The 12,777-nt window shown below is 39.4% G+C and overlaps 1 protein-coding gene across 1 annotated transcript; it reads right to left on the bottom strand.

Moving 5' to 3' along the window:
* Positions 1 to 386: 386 nt before the first annotated feature.
* Positions 387 to 11,896, bottom strand: LOC138746595 (phospholipase A2-like). Its single transcript, XM_069904886.1, has 4 exons — positions 11,809 to 11,896; positions 11,560 to 11,710; positions 6,734 to 6,840; positions 387 to 810 (listed from the first exon to the last, which is right to left on the bottom strand). Exons 1-4 carry the CDS (start codon positions 11,894 to 11,896, stop codon positions 671 to 673), a joined length of 486 nt encoding a protein of 161 aa, XP_069760987.1. The 3' UTR covers positions 387 to 670.
* Between the last annotated feature and the right edge of the window lie 881 nt (positions 11,897 to 12,777).

The following is a 12,777-nucleotide window of genomic DNA, read 5'->3' as shown; positions in this document are numbered from 1 at the left end:
AATTATTTTTCTACTTAAACCTTTGATTATGATATGCAAATTATTCAGTGTGAAATGGCATCATGGCCTTGTGTAAATCACGTAGCCTATTTCTTCAGCTTTCATTCCATGGCAGGCAGCTCCTGGCCATCGTGAGGAAGTCATCATCATTCAACACCCACATTTTGAGCTCAGGCATCTATGGCTCGTGCCCTTTGTTCCTCTAAACCAGTGGTTTTCAAATATTTTCTTTCCACTCCCTATGCCATAGGTGCTCTATGATTACTTAAACTGGTATGTGAGAGGAAAGAAAACATTTGAAAACCACTGTTTTAATTGTACATAATTGACTCATTATGTGCACAGAGTAATAACTCCATTTTTCTCAAGCAAAATATTTCAGTAACAATTGGGTCAAGAGTAGTGGTTCTCAAACTTTCTTTTCCACTCACAATCTCTCTCAAATCCAGCAATGCAAAATTGTAATCATGTCTAGAGATGTTTTATTATGCTAAAGGTTCTATATAAATGCATTCCATTGATTAAAGTTAAAATTATGATCATTCGTGGCAGTTTGATTTATTTGTTTCAATTCGATCCTTTTTAGTACAATATTATTGACTCCTGCATATAAAGTCAAATCAAAGCTATCTTCAGATTTCATATCATGCCCTGATTATTTTTTTTATTGTTAACACTTTGGATGTTCCTTCCCACAAAGGAAATCGGGCCACAGCGCGTATCTCATATGATAAGTTCGCTGCTTTAAACATTTTGACAATTCGACATCACAATCACAAGCCTTCTTTTGACAAATGTTGAAGAAGTTCGCTGCAATAAAAAAATAAAAGATTGTTACTTGATTTTGTTACTTTAATAGCCAGGAAAGACCCAAAACCACCTACTACATTTCAATGGTTTTCCCAAACTATAGCATATTTACACTTAGAAAAAATTAGAAGGGGTACTGTTGACCCTTTGGTTATATTTGAAGACACATGGAGGCCATTTATTCATATGATGTATGTTGATCCTTTTCAACATTTATTTTGTGAGTGTTCTGGGTATGAATCCCATGGGATGAGGATGGTTCCTTTCAGTCAGTTTGTGAGGTTTGATATGAGGATACCCCACTCCTCAGAAAGGAACAGCGTGTGCATGAACAGATTTAGGTGAATAGGGATGAACAGGTCCAGACCCATGCTCTCAACATCCCTTCCCAGATCCAGTGGCATGTTGAGGTCCAAGAAGGCTGGGGGAGGGTCTGTTGCAGTGAATGGCCAGACCAAGCTGGGATGCAAGGGATGCCCTTTCCGCACTTCATGGCATGTGTTTGCTAGATGGCCGTTGACCCTACAAGAGGGTTCGTCCACCCTTTGACAGGTCTTGCTTTTCATCCTGCAGGGTGTCTGCCCAGCCTCCGAACCAGGCAAGCCTGGTGGGGGAGCCAGTTTAGTCGCTGGGACCAGTAGCACTCAGAGGAGTGTAGAGGAGTGGAATTAATCACAAAATAACTGTTTAACCACTGAGACATGGTGGCCCAGCTTTTGTTTTCATTTTTTGTTTCTTAGTTAGGTGGATATTCTTGTAATAAAATTTGATTCCTTTTCATGTTTGGCCTTCAAGAGATTGGAAGGCTCAGTCTACATCTGTGGCTCGATGTCTGTGTTTGTATCTGTTAAATGTTGTTAATGTAATCCCAATCTCTTTGCATCATTCTTATGTTTATTAATCTGAAACATAATAAAAAAATTGAAAAAGAAAGATTGTTACTTGATAAGTTGTCTTGCACACTTATTGACGATAATCAATGAATAGTATGTTCAAACTTTACTCCAAGATTTGAGCATGTGATTCTGAGTGCACAAATATGGATTGCAGCAATCTTAAAGCTGTGATTCTATCAGTTGTGATATTAGACACAACCCCCATGTACTGACTAGGTGGGAACAATCAACATCACAGCACTGTCTGATCACTGTGGATTTTCCAATTACCAAGCCAACAGCTCAGACAGTTTATTGGGATGCCCTGGGAAGGTGTAATCTGCTATAAAAATGCAACTTGTTCTGCTTCATAATTTCATTCAATGGCGACTCTGCAGTTCTACATCAGGTCTGGGTTTGTAGGTCATTTGCCTTCTAATTCTATTAATATGTACACATCTGTCAAGAGCAGTGCTTCTCAACCTTTTTCTTTCCACTCACAGACCACTTTAAGTAACTCAAAACGGCCAACCAGCTATCTCGGCTGCACCATTTCATCGGATGCAAGGATCAACAACGAGATAGACAACAGACTCGCCAAGGCAAATGGCGCCTTTGGAAGACTACACAAAAGAGTCTGGAAAAACAAACAACTGAAAAACCTCACAAAGATTAGCGTATACAGAGCCGTTGTCATACCCACACTCCTGTTCAGCTCCAAATCATGGGTCCTCTACCGGCATCACCTATGGCTCCTAGAACGCTTCCACCAGCGTTGTCTCTGCTCCATCCTCAAAATTCATTGGAGCGACTTCATCCCTAACATCGAAGTACTCGAGATGGCAGAGGCCGACAGCATCGAGTCCACGCTGCTGAAGATCCAACTGCGCTGGGCAGGTCACGTCTTCAGAATGGAGGTCCATCGCCTTCCCAAGATCGTGTTATATGGCGAGCTCTCCACTGGCCACCGTGACAGAGGTGCACCAAAGAAGAGGTACAAGGACTGCCTAAAGAAATCTCTTGGTGCCTGCCACATTGACCACCGCCAGTGGGCTGATATCGCCTCAAACCGTGCATCTTGGCGCCTCACAGTTCGGCGGGCAGCAACCTCCTTTGAAGAAGACCTCAGAGCCCACCTCACTGACAAAAGACAAAGGAGGAAAAACCCAACACCCAACCTCAACCAACCAATTTTCCCCTGCAACCGCTGCAACCGTGTCTGCCTGTCCTGCATCGGACTTGTCAGCCACAAACGAGCCTGCAGCTGACGTGGACATTACCCCTCCATAAATCTTCGTCCGTGAAGCCAAGCCAAAGAAGAAGAAGATGCCATTGGTGCTCTGTGATTAGAAAGAGATTGCTTAAGGTGGTCTGTGAGTGAGAAGGGAAGGTCGAGAGTCACTGCTCTGGACCCAATTGTTACTAAAATATTTCCCCATTTCCTTTGGAGTTATGAAACCATGCACATAACGGGTCAATTAGGGATGATTAAAACAGTGGTTTTCAAACATTTTCTTTCCACCTACATACCACCTAAAGCATAGGGAATACTTAAAGTGGTATGTGAGCGGAAAGAAAAAGGTTGAGAACCACTGGCCCAGAGAATGAATTCATTTGTAACTTGTGATTATTCCTCTTTTGTACACTCGCAATTATTTCCATTTCATTTAGTTGATTCGGTTATTTCCAGGAAAAGGACACCTCAGTGTAATTGATATTCATCTTATGTTAGATCCACATTTAATAACATCATCTGGTATGTGCCAGTATTTCCTCATTAACCAGTAGAGGTTGATTGTTAAAGATGCCATTTACCAGCCCAATGCATAGGAGCAAAGAGGCCATGAATTAAAGGGAGATCAGTATTTTTGTCCACAAACTTTACCGGGTACATTTTCCTCTGAATCCTATCTGTCCACAAGTGTTACTGACAAAGACTGTACTATCTTCTGGATCATAGATCCCAACATGACACACCTTGTATCATAGAAGCCCAAAAGTAGATGGAGGGTGGCCAGGAATTATAAAGAAGAACGCCATCTTTCTCCTACCTCCCCTTTGTGCTTCATGGAGAGAGTTCATCGAAAACCGATCTACTTCCCAGTGGACAGTGTGACAACAATACAGTGGCTAAATGCTCTGCAAGCACTTGCTATCAGGAAATGTGCCAAGAAAGTTCTTGTGCACAATTTAGGGTGAAAAATCACCTTAATGATTTTTAACCAGGACCTTCACTAATTTCTGGGTCCTTTCTGGGCACTAGCACTTCACGCAACACCTGTTTAAGGCACCACAAAAGGGCAGACACTAATTTTTAAACAATTTTCCTCTATGCAGAGGAACCCCACCCCACCATGTCAACACAAGCTTTTAGAAACTGATCAATGCAATATCTATCTTGATGCATTACTCACTCTACAGGATTTGATGTGATTTAATTATTTTGACACCTTAAAAAATAAGAACAAATGAAATAAACTGCTACAATATCTCAATTTGAAAATGATCCATTCGGGGAATATAAGCTTGGTTGATTAACTTGAGCAAACTGTATTACATAATTTTCTCCTAAAGAGTGTTACAAACCAAATGAGTTGAGAAATACGTGACTAAAAAGATGTGTTGATCTCGGCAACATCAATAAATTGTTGATCATTCATTAAAGGGGGACGAAAGTTGAACGGAAGTTAGACAATATCAATAATAAAAGTCATGTGTAGATGGGGTTACTAAATGGTGCTGAATTTAAGTTAGATCCCCTCAAGGTGAAAGCTGTTTCTGTATTTATTTTACAGAAAAAAAACAAAAGGAGAGAGGTCTAGCCATCTAATTAAAGATTTGATCTTAATTTGCAATGTGGATTAACCTCATTTAATCCAAAGAATGGGACAATTTGTGCTTGACTGGTTCCCAATCTAAACTATGATTAATTCAAAGATTCCATGTGGGATCTTGCTTTCTGACAAGGAAGCAAAATCACAGAGAGCCTCAGGTAAACGTCTCAAACACTGAATCTCGTTGCCTAGCAAGTAAATATTTAATTTTTATGGGACATTTTTAATTAGTAACATGCACTTTAAACTTTAACTATATTAATTTATTAGCAGAACACAAAAATCATAACTTTTACCCTCTCATCAATTAGCTTGTTTGCTTAATTATAGAAGGTCAAGCATTTTCATTTCATCTTTTAAAAGATGACTTTAAATGATTGAATCCATATTTCTATGGTCTTTGAAATCATTTAACTTGTATAAGAAATAGAGTTGAGCTCTCAATACATTTTAAGGGATGCGAATTTAATAAACTTTTTTAACCTATGTTGCAGAATTCAACTCAATATGAATGTTGGTCAGTAATTATACCATTAATTTACTGTTGGGAATAATGACTTCTTCAACCGAATTCTTCTGATATCATTAGTTCAAAACCAATTAAAGTTTTACAGAAGTAGATTAATAAAAGAGGCATGTTCTGAAGAATGTTTGCAACTGAATATTTAAAAGGAATCTCTTTGTGGTTCAATCATTTGGAAAGCAAGTGATTGATTAGGAAGTGTTAAAAATATTTTTTTTCTTAAAATGCATTGTTCAAACAATAGGGAACTCTTAGACAGTCTGTACATTCATGCTCATTGAACACACCATCCAGTTTGTAAAGTTCATGATTCCTGCTCTTGGGTACTGAATGCTCTTTTCATGATTCGTTATGTTCTCCACAATAAACTTAATGAACCAAAACAATTGTGTATGTTGTTCAGACCTTTATCTTGATTTTCTAACTTGTACTTCCATTCAGCTCAATCACTAATATCAAACATTTTATGAGATCAGTTTCAAGGACAAAAAGTGGAGTTAAATTTCATTGGGCATTGGTTTATAAGTGTTTCCATCATTCCTCCCCTCAAACATTTTGATGCATTCCCATTAATAATAAATCCCATTTATATTTTGCCGACTCTGATCCAATGCATTAGTTTTTGAAGTCTGAAGGAAAGCTTCAATTTCAAATTGTAGCACTCATTTCAGAAATATTAATTCCAATTTGAATTGTGTTTTTTTTAAATTTGGAGATACAGCACAGCATCAGGCTGTTCCAGCCTGCAAGCCTGTGCCACCCAAATACACCCATGTGACCAATTAACCTCCTAACCCCATACGTCTGTGGAATGTGGGGAGGGAACTGAAGCACACGGAGGAAACCCAGGTGGACATGGGAAGAATGCACAAACCCCTTACAGACAGTGCCGGATTTGAACACAGGGCGGTCTAGTGTTGTGTTAACCGCTACACTAACATGATGGTCCAAATTTAAGATGAATGAATTTAATTATAAAAGATAACAACCATATTTGTTGAAAGCTCACAACAAAGGTCAAATGCGCAGGTACATAATCCTGCAGCAGCCACCATGATTTCACTCAGCAGATGAGAGGAAAGTGAATGGACAAGTCATTTTACATTCAAGATGTAAAATGTTTCTGTTCTCAGAATGAAATATTCTTTGGTATATTTTGTTTCCTAATATAAAAATTTGTCACATATTTTAACTGCCTTATTCATTATACAAAATGTAAATAATTACAAAATTTGACAATTTTTTTTCTAATTACTTGCAAATTGCTTCTTCCAATGTGATCAAGGGCAGACTAAAATATGATAGACCTGTGGGGAATAGTGATCAGTTCTTACCAGATTAATCTTCTGGATCAAAGTCCGAAGCAACTCAGTAAGAAGTAACATTTCTTTGATTGAGTGCATCAGGTGTGCCCCCAGCAGGTTTCACCACATATCCACTGTCTTTCCCTATCTGGATTTCTCCTGTTTGTCCATCAGCTGTTTTGCTGCAGGACAATGGTAGCTACTAAAAGAGCTGAAAACACCAAAGTTTCCAAGATTTGATGGGTGGGCTGAGAAAGTTTGCTGGGTCATGCTAAGTCCCTAATTCCCAGGTGCACTGTACACTTTGAGCCTCTCACATTTCTGCCTACTAATGATGGTTTACTGAAGTGCTAGGCCCCTTGAAGAGTTACCTCGTGAAGTACTCACCACATTTAGGTATACCATTTTGGCAAAACCAGTGATAATATTCAAACTTGGGATTACAACCAGCTGATTCAGCTCTTCTATAACAGCAGTCATGATAAAAGCAGCACCTTGAGAGGGGGAAAAAATGAATGAATGAATGACGAAGAGTTACCTGGGAGCTAAGTGGGACATGAGAATGATAAGGGACAAAATATATTCTATCCATCTGCCAAAAGAAACAAGTGAAGAAATTATCTCAACATTTTTGACCTCCTCTACTTCTAATTTTTGCTCAGTGTACAATTCTGTTCATACCTTTATGCCCCACTCAGTTGTGTGGACACAAATTATTAATACCAGCATTGGCAAATACAGGCTTTAACCATCATCCTTATACATGCACAATTTAGCAGAGGCTTTGAATAATCCTCAGTAACAGGAATCCTGCAAATGAAGGATGGTTTCTCTGGTGTGAATGTCTTGAATAAGGTATTATGGTTTCAAATCATGGGATAAGATTTAGCATTCAGATGTCTAATTGCACGAAGTGGTAAAGAGGTATGGGGAGGCAGAGGGAATGTGGCAGTGGCATGAATGATTAGCCATTCACAACTGAACAGTCAGTCTTCTGCTCCCACGTCCTATGTTTCCACCTTGCCGGGCCCAAGGCCACAATGGCATTTTGCAGAAGATCTACTGCTAATTGAATGAGGTTCACCGAATTCAATAAGGGGGTAAACGATGAAGTTGATTGTTTGCAGTGTGATAGGCTGTAACTAGTGCTGTGTCCTAATGCTACTTATTGGGTATCAGCTATATACAATTTATACAAAAACATAGATGATTATTGAGAGTAAAATATCAGAGTTTGCTCTCAATGGTGCAATGGTTAATGGTGAAAAGAAGCTTTGGGAAACACTCAAGATTAGAACGACCAATTAAATAATTCAACAAAGACTTGATATAATGAGAGGAAGAGTGAAAATATCCCCTCTGATATAAATAGAATACTTTCTGAAAGGTGAGTGACAAGTAAATGTTGGTATGAAAAGGTTTTAGAGGTCTTTGATACCAAATCAGACACAGAAAAAATAAAGCATGTGCCATTTAATATGTCTTGGGATCCATCTCTCGGCAAAGGCCAATATGGATATTAAAACTCACCAATGGCTTCAATGCCCCAGCACAGCTTTTTGTCAATTGAGGAATAGCTGGAAGATTCAGTCCTTGGCTACCAAGTAGCAATGATTTCTGCTCATCAATATCTGCCTGAGCACTGGACTATACCCATATCAGGCATCTCATCTTCATGGCTTGGCTTCGTGATCGAAGATTTAAGAAGGATCGGAGACGTGGGCAGGTCCTTCAAGCCTGCATGGTGGATGTTTATTTAGGTGGAGTGCAGTGTGTGTGGTACTGGCCCCACCCTTTTACACCCAGGTTTTGTCTTTCATGGCCCAGCATACTGGGATGGTGACAGCTGGGTTCTCAGGTTGTAGGTGTTACATTGGAACGTCCTTCTCACATGGACTGACAAGGCTAACAAGCTCCATCTGCCTGGGTTTGAAATCAGAGTTTTTCTTCTCTTAGACTGGCTGCCAACCAAGTCTTAAGAGCCCAGCCTACACTTCCAGTTATACCGCCAGACACTCAAGGAATACCATCGAGAAGGTGTTGCTATGGACACAGTATTGTAGAAGAAGCCATTTACAGTGACCTCCTGCCTGGCAAGCCACACAGTGGGCCACATGGCGATCACAACTCCCAGAAAGGAGAGGCGATGTATTATGCACGCACTTTCCCTGGGTGAGTGGGGGCATCAGGCCCAGCCCTCACCTGAACTGAAAAAATGCAACTGCTCTCTCTACAAAACCATCTAGATTTACTGGAAGGAAAAGTGAACCGATGACCTGTCCCAGCTCTTCACTGAGGTGCTAATTAATCCCCATCAGCTTGGGCCAAGCAATTTACTTGCCTGAAGCCAGACTCACATGACAGATATTTTATTTCTGAATTCTGTAATGGGAAGATGTTCAGAAGAAAAGATTCAAGGGTGAACTTGAGCTTCCTTGAAGAAGCGCAAGATACCCATGGACTCCTGAAAATTCCTGGTGCACAATTACTCAAAGTGAAGAGAATCTCGAGGCTCATTGGGTAAAATGACAGAGATTGGTGATCATTATTCAAAATTATTTAACATAATACAGTTGCAGATTAATCTCCTAAAATGACCAAAGAGGTTGAGGTAAAAAGCCATGATAGAAAATGCCACATAAAAATCAACAAGGTTAATGTCATTGAAAGTAAAAACCTGAAATTCAAAATTAAAGCATAACAGAGACTTAAATAAAACCACAGAAAAATAATAAATAAATGTTAAACTATTAAAATGTTGCTTTCTAAATTGTTGCCTACTGACCTCCTTTGAAATCAATGGAATTTTAGATGCTCTGCACAGAATCCTTACATTCTTTGCATTATTTAACACAGGGTCCAAGAGCACTGCTGGTGTTCCGACAAGACCAGGTCTGACATTGGACTCCATGTACTGAGCAAACTGACATTTTCAGAAGGCCAAATAGGCTGAGGAAATATTATCCCTTTAAATCTAAACCACAGGAACACAAGGACATAGATGCCATGACAATACTCAACTCTGGTCAAATTACACCTGCAGTACTGTTGGCACTTCTGCCTACCACATCTTCAAAATTATATAATGGTCTTGGATAAATGGCACCATCAGTTTACAAGTGCATTCCAAGAGTTCAATCATAAGGAAAGATCACACAAAACTAAGGGAATATTCCATTGAATTAGAGTGTAATTTATTTGAAAATGACAAGGTATCAAGGGTAACCTACAATGTTTGGAAAGCATTTTTTTTTGTACAAAGAATTCTAATTGAGAAGATTGGGACTAGGAGTTGTGAATTGATTTTTTTGGTCACAATGAAAGCTTTATTTTGCGTGTTATCCAGTCATGTTAACCCAGACTTAAGTACAGCAGGCAGAGAAATAACCAAACAAAAGTGCATGATTTGGTGTTAACGTTGAGTAAAAATATGTAAGGCATGGTGTTACATGGAAAAAGTGCAAAGTTTAGAAAAAAGTACAGTTAAGCAGTGCTGGGGCAGCATTTTTTACCAGTGAGAACTCCATTCAAGAATCTGATAACATTTATGAAGTTCCCCAGGCTTTGGCACTTGAAAAGTAAATGGTGACCACTCAGAAAGGTTCTTGTCAGTTTTTTGTTACTCCAGGACACAAACTGATCCCTTCTAATCAGCCACGTCAGTGTCTTGCCGAAGAAACTTGCACCATCAGAGTGTTGCTGGTGACTGTAAAACTGCAGAACTGATCTCTCTCTCCCTCTCTCAGAGAAAAAAGCCTGTTTTTCTCTCTTTGCTTGCAAAAACCACATGACCTTCTTAGAACAGGAAGCCTGTGGCTCAGAATTACATCTGATGCTTTTCAAAACAACAATTCATTAGTGAAGTCTCTTGGGCACTCCCCAAAGATTTTGCAAAGGTGCCCTGTCTGGCTTTAGCAGAGCTCCAGTATTTTAAATGAGATCTGTTTTAAAGTGTTTGTATGTGACCTACATTAAAATACCTGCCTCAGTTTATCTCCCAAAAACATACCTATATACAATACAAACACAACATAATCTGAGGTGAAATGGGAGTGGTCACAAAGAACAGGCTTGGAAGGGAAGAAGAAAAGTAATGGTTCATGGGACTTATGACCAGATCCTCCCTATCTGAGGATGGATGGGGCGATCCTGCCCTATGCTAGTGGGTGGTAGTGAGCTTCTGTGAGGACTGGCAGTGACGAATCCCTGATTGAAAGGTTAGTGAGGTCTGGGTATCTGTTCATGCCCTGATTTGTGCAGACAGTCAGCAGTAGCAATGTTGCATCGAAATATAAATAACAGGAAATGATTTTGTACATGCAAGAAATTATATCCTGGGGAATGTAATAAATCATACAAGTTTTATTATTTCAAGTATGTTAAGCAGATCCAATTTATGTTAAATAAATCGTACTTCCTATGCATGTTGATGAATTGGCTTTGTACCAAAATTCAATAAAGAAATAACCCTGGCATGAGTGAACGATGAGAGCATGTGACAGGTCAATATCCCTGATATCTGAGACTTCATGTGGAACAATATGCAAGCACTGAAAAACAAAATGTCGTCTCAAAATTGGGTGCAAACACACAACAAGCAATCTTTATGTGTGTAAGTTTTACATAGAAAACAGGCACTACAAGGTCCAGTTTCAGGACAAAAGACTCATGCAGTTTCTTTGCCGATGTGTGTCACAGAATCAAACTGTACTTTTCATCTCTAGTAATTGCTGTATGTTAGAAACACAATTTGCAAACAACCTTTATATGTTATTTATTCACAATTTCTGTGAGGTATTATTTGGCGCATTGAGGATAACTGCTCAATCCTGAAAGAGTGCCATGGGATCTTATGCATCCTTGCTTCACCACATAGACCAGGTTTTATGCTCAAGGCACTGGAGGGACTTCAAGCCAAAGCTTTCCAATTCAGTGCTGGTAGTACTACCAGAGACGACACTGAAAAGCTTGTAAGCACTGTTGACTTTGGAGGTGTCTCAGAGGAGGCACTGGTGGTAAATAGGTATGTAGGCCTGTAGCATATATTTGGGGATTCAGGATGCAGGAAAGTTCTTGTAAATGGTGCTTCTGTCAGATTATTACACTTGCCAGCATTAAAAAAAATTTTGATCCTACAGATCATTTTGATGAACAACAAATCCAAGTTCCTAGTAGCTTCCATTATTGAAAGAAAGTAGAGAAACCGTTCTTACCAATCTGTATTATCCCGTGGCCAGCCTTCTCCTCCAAGTCCACAATAACAACCATACACAATGTAGGCAAGTGACCAGCGTGAGCTGCAGTGAATCACACTAGCCAAGTTGAAGATATTTCTTTTTTTCAGTCTGTCATCTCCTTTTACAGCTGTGAAATACATTGGATCAAAATCATTTGCACAATTACATCCTAATGTAATAGTCTTCCGATGTAGTCTCAACCTGGAATGACAACTATCCCTTTGCCTCCACAGATGCTGCCTAACCCATTGAGTTCCTCCTGCAGTTTGAATTTTGCTCCAAATTTCAGTACCTGCAGTCTCTTTGTCGACATCCGAACATTGGCATGCAAAATATTGCATTTAAAACATAAATAACACAATATTATTAATGTATATGAGAAATATGCTGCCCCCCCATATGACATCATAAACTCTATCTCCACTGATGAAGCAATTGAAAATAAACCTACTGGAAGACACAAAACAATTGAAATTGGATTTGCCAATCAATAACTTTTAAATCCATTGAACGAAGGAATATTGGACAGAATGTACAACATGGCATTCGTGATGGAAGTGGGTTCCCTTTTTGAAATTAGTACTTTTTTTTTAGTTGGGTTTAGATTATACATGTTTGAACTATTACTACTTCATATGTCCCCTTTTCTTGTCCCACTCCCCCTACTGAACATCCCCAGTTCACTTCAGTTTCACCTGCCCGCAACTATCTTTGCTGCTGTGAGAAGATTCTACATATTGTGTCTTTCTCCGACCAGAAGTCAAATGAATTACCAATGATTATGACCTGCAGCCATCTGCTGCAAATTAAGCTCTTCAATTAAGGTAGCCCAAACCTTAAAGCATGAGTCAGTCAACCGTTAGAGTGACATGATTACAGTACCAGCAACCTGGGTTCAAATCAGGTACTGTCTGGAAGGAGTTTGTACGTTCTTCCCATGTCTGTGTGGGCTTCCATCGGGGGCTCCGGTTTCCTCCCACCAAAATATACAGGGGTTATTGGTCATTTGGGTATTGGGGCAGCACAGGCTTGTGGCTGGAAGGACTGTTACCATTCTGTATGTCTAAATGTAAATTTAAATGGAAGCTGTTCTCATTCTACTATTTTCCATTAGCTCATTTAAGGGAAATGTTTAAAGACAAGCACTGATAAAGGTTCTCAGAACACTAATCTGTCTTTAGCCATCAAATTGAT

The sequence above is a fragment of the Narcine bancroftii genome, chromosome 12 (genome assembly GCF_036971445.1).
Source record: "Narcine bancroftii isolate sNarBan1 chromosome 12, sNarBan1.hap1, whole genome shotgun sequence".
Taxonomy (NCBI): domain Eukaryota; kingdom Metazoa; phylum Chordata; class Chondrichthyes; order Torpediniformes; family Narcinidae; genus Narcine; species Narcine bancroftii.
The sequence above is the reverse complement of the archived record's forward strand: the minus strand, read 5'-3'. Positions and strand labels throughout refer to the sequence as shown.

Excerpts from the sequence above, each read along its gene's own strand:
- LOC138746595 (XM_069904886.1), bottom strand. The coding sequence starts at position 11,896 with ATGTCGACAAAGAGACTGCAGGTACTGAAATTTGGAGCAAAATTCAAA. Across the intron at positions 11,711-11,808 it reads GTTAGGCAGCATCTGTGGAG|CTGTAAAAGGAGATGACAGA; the intron begins GCAAAGGGATAG and ends TGTATTTCACAG. Across the intron at positions 811-6,733 it reads AAATGGTATACCTAAATGTG|CGAACTTCTTCAACATTTGT; the intron begins GTGAGTACTTCA and ends TTTTTATTGCAG.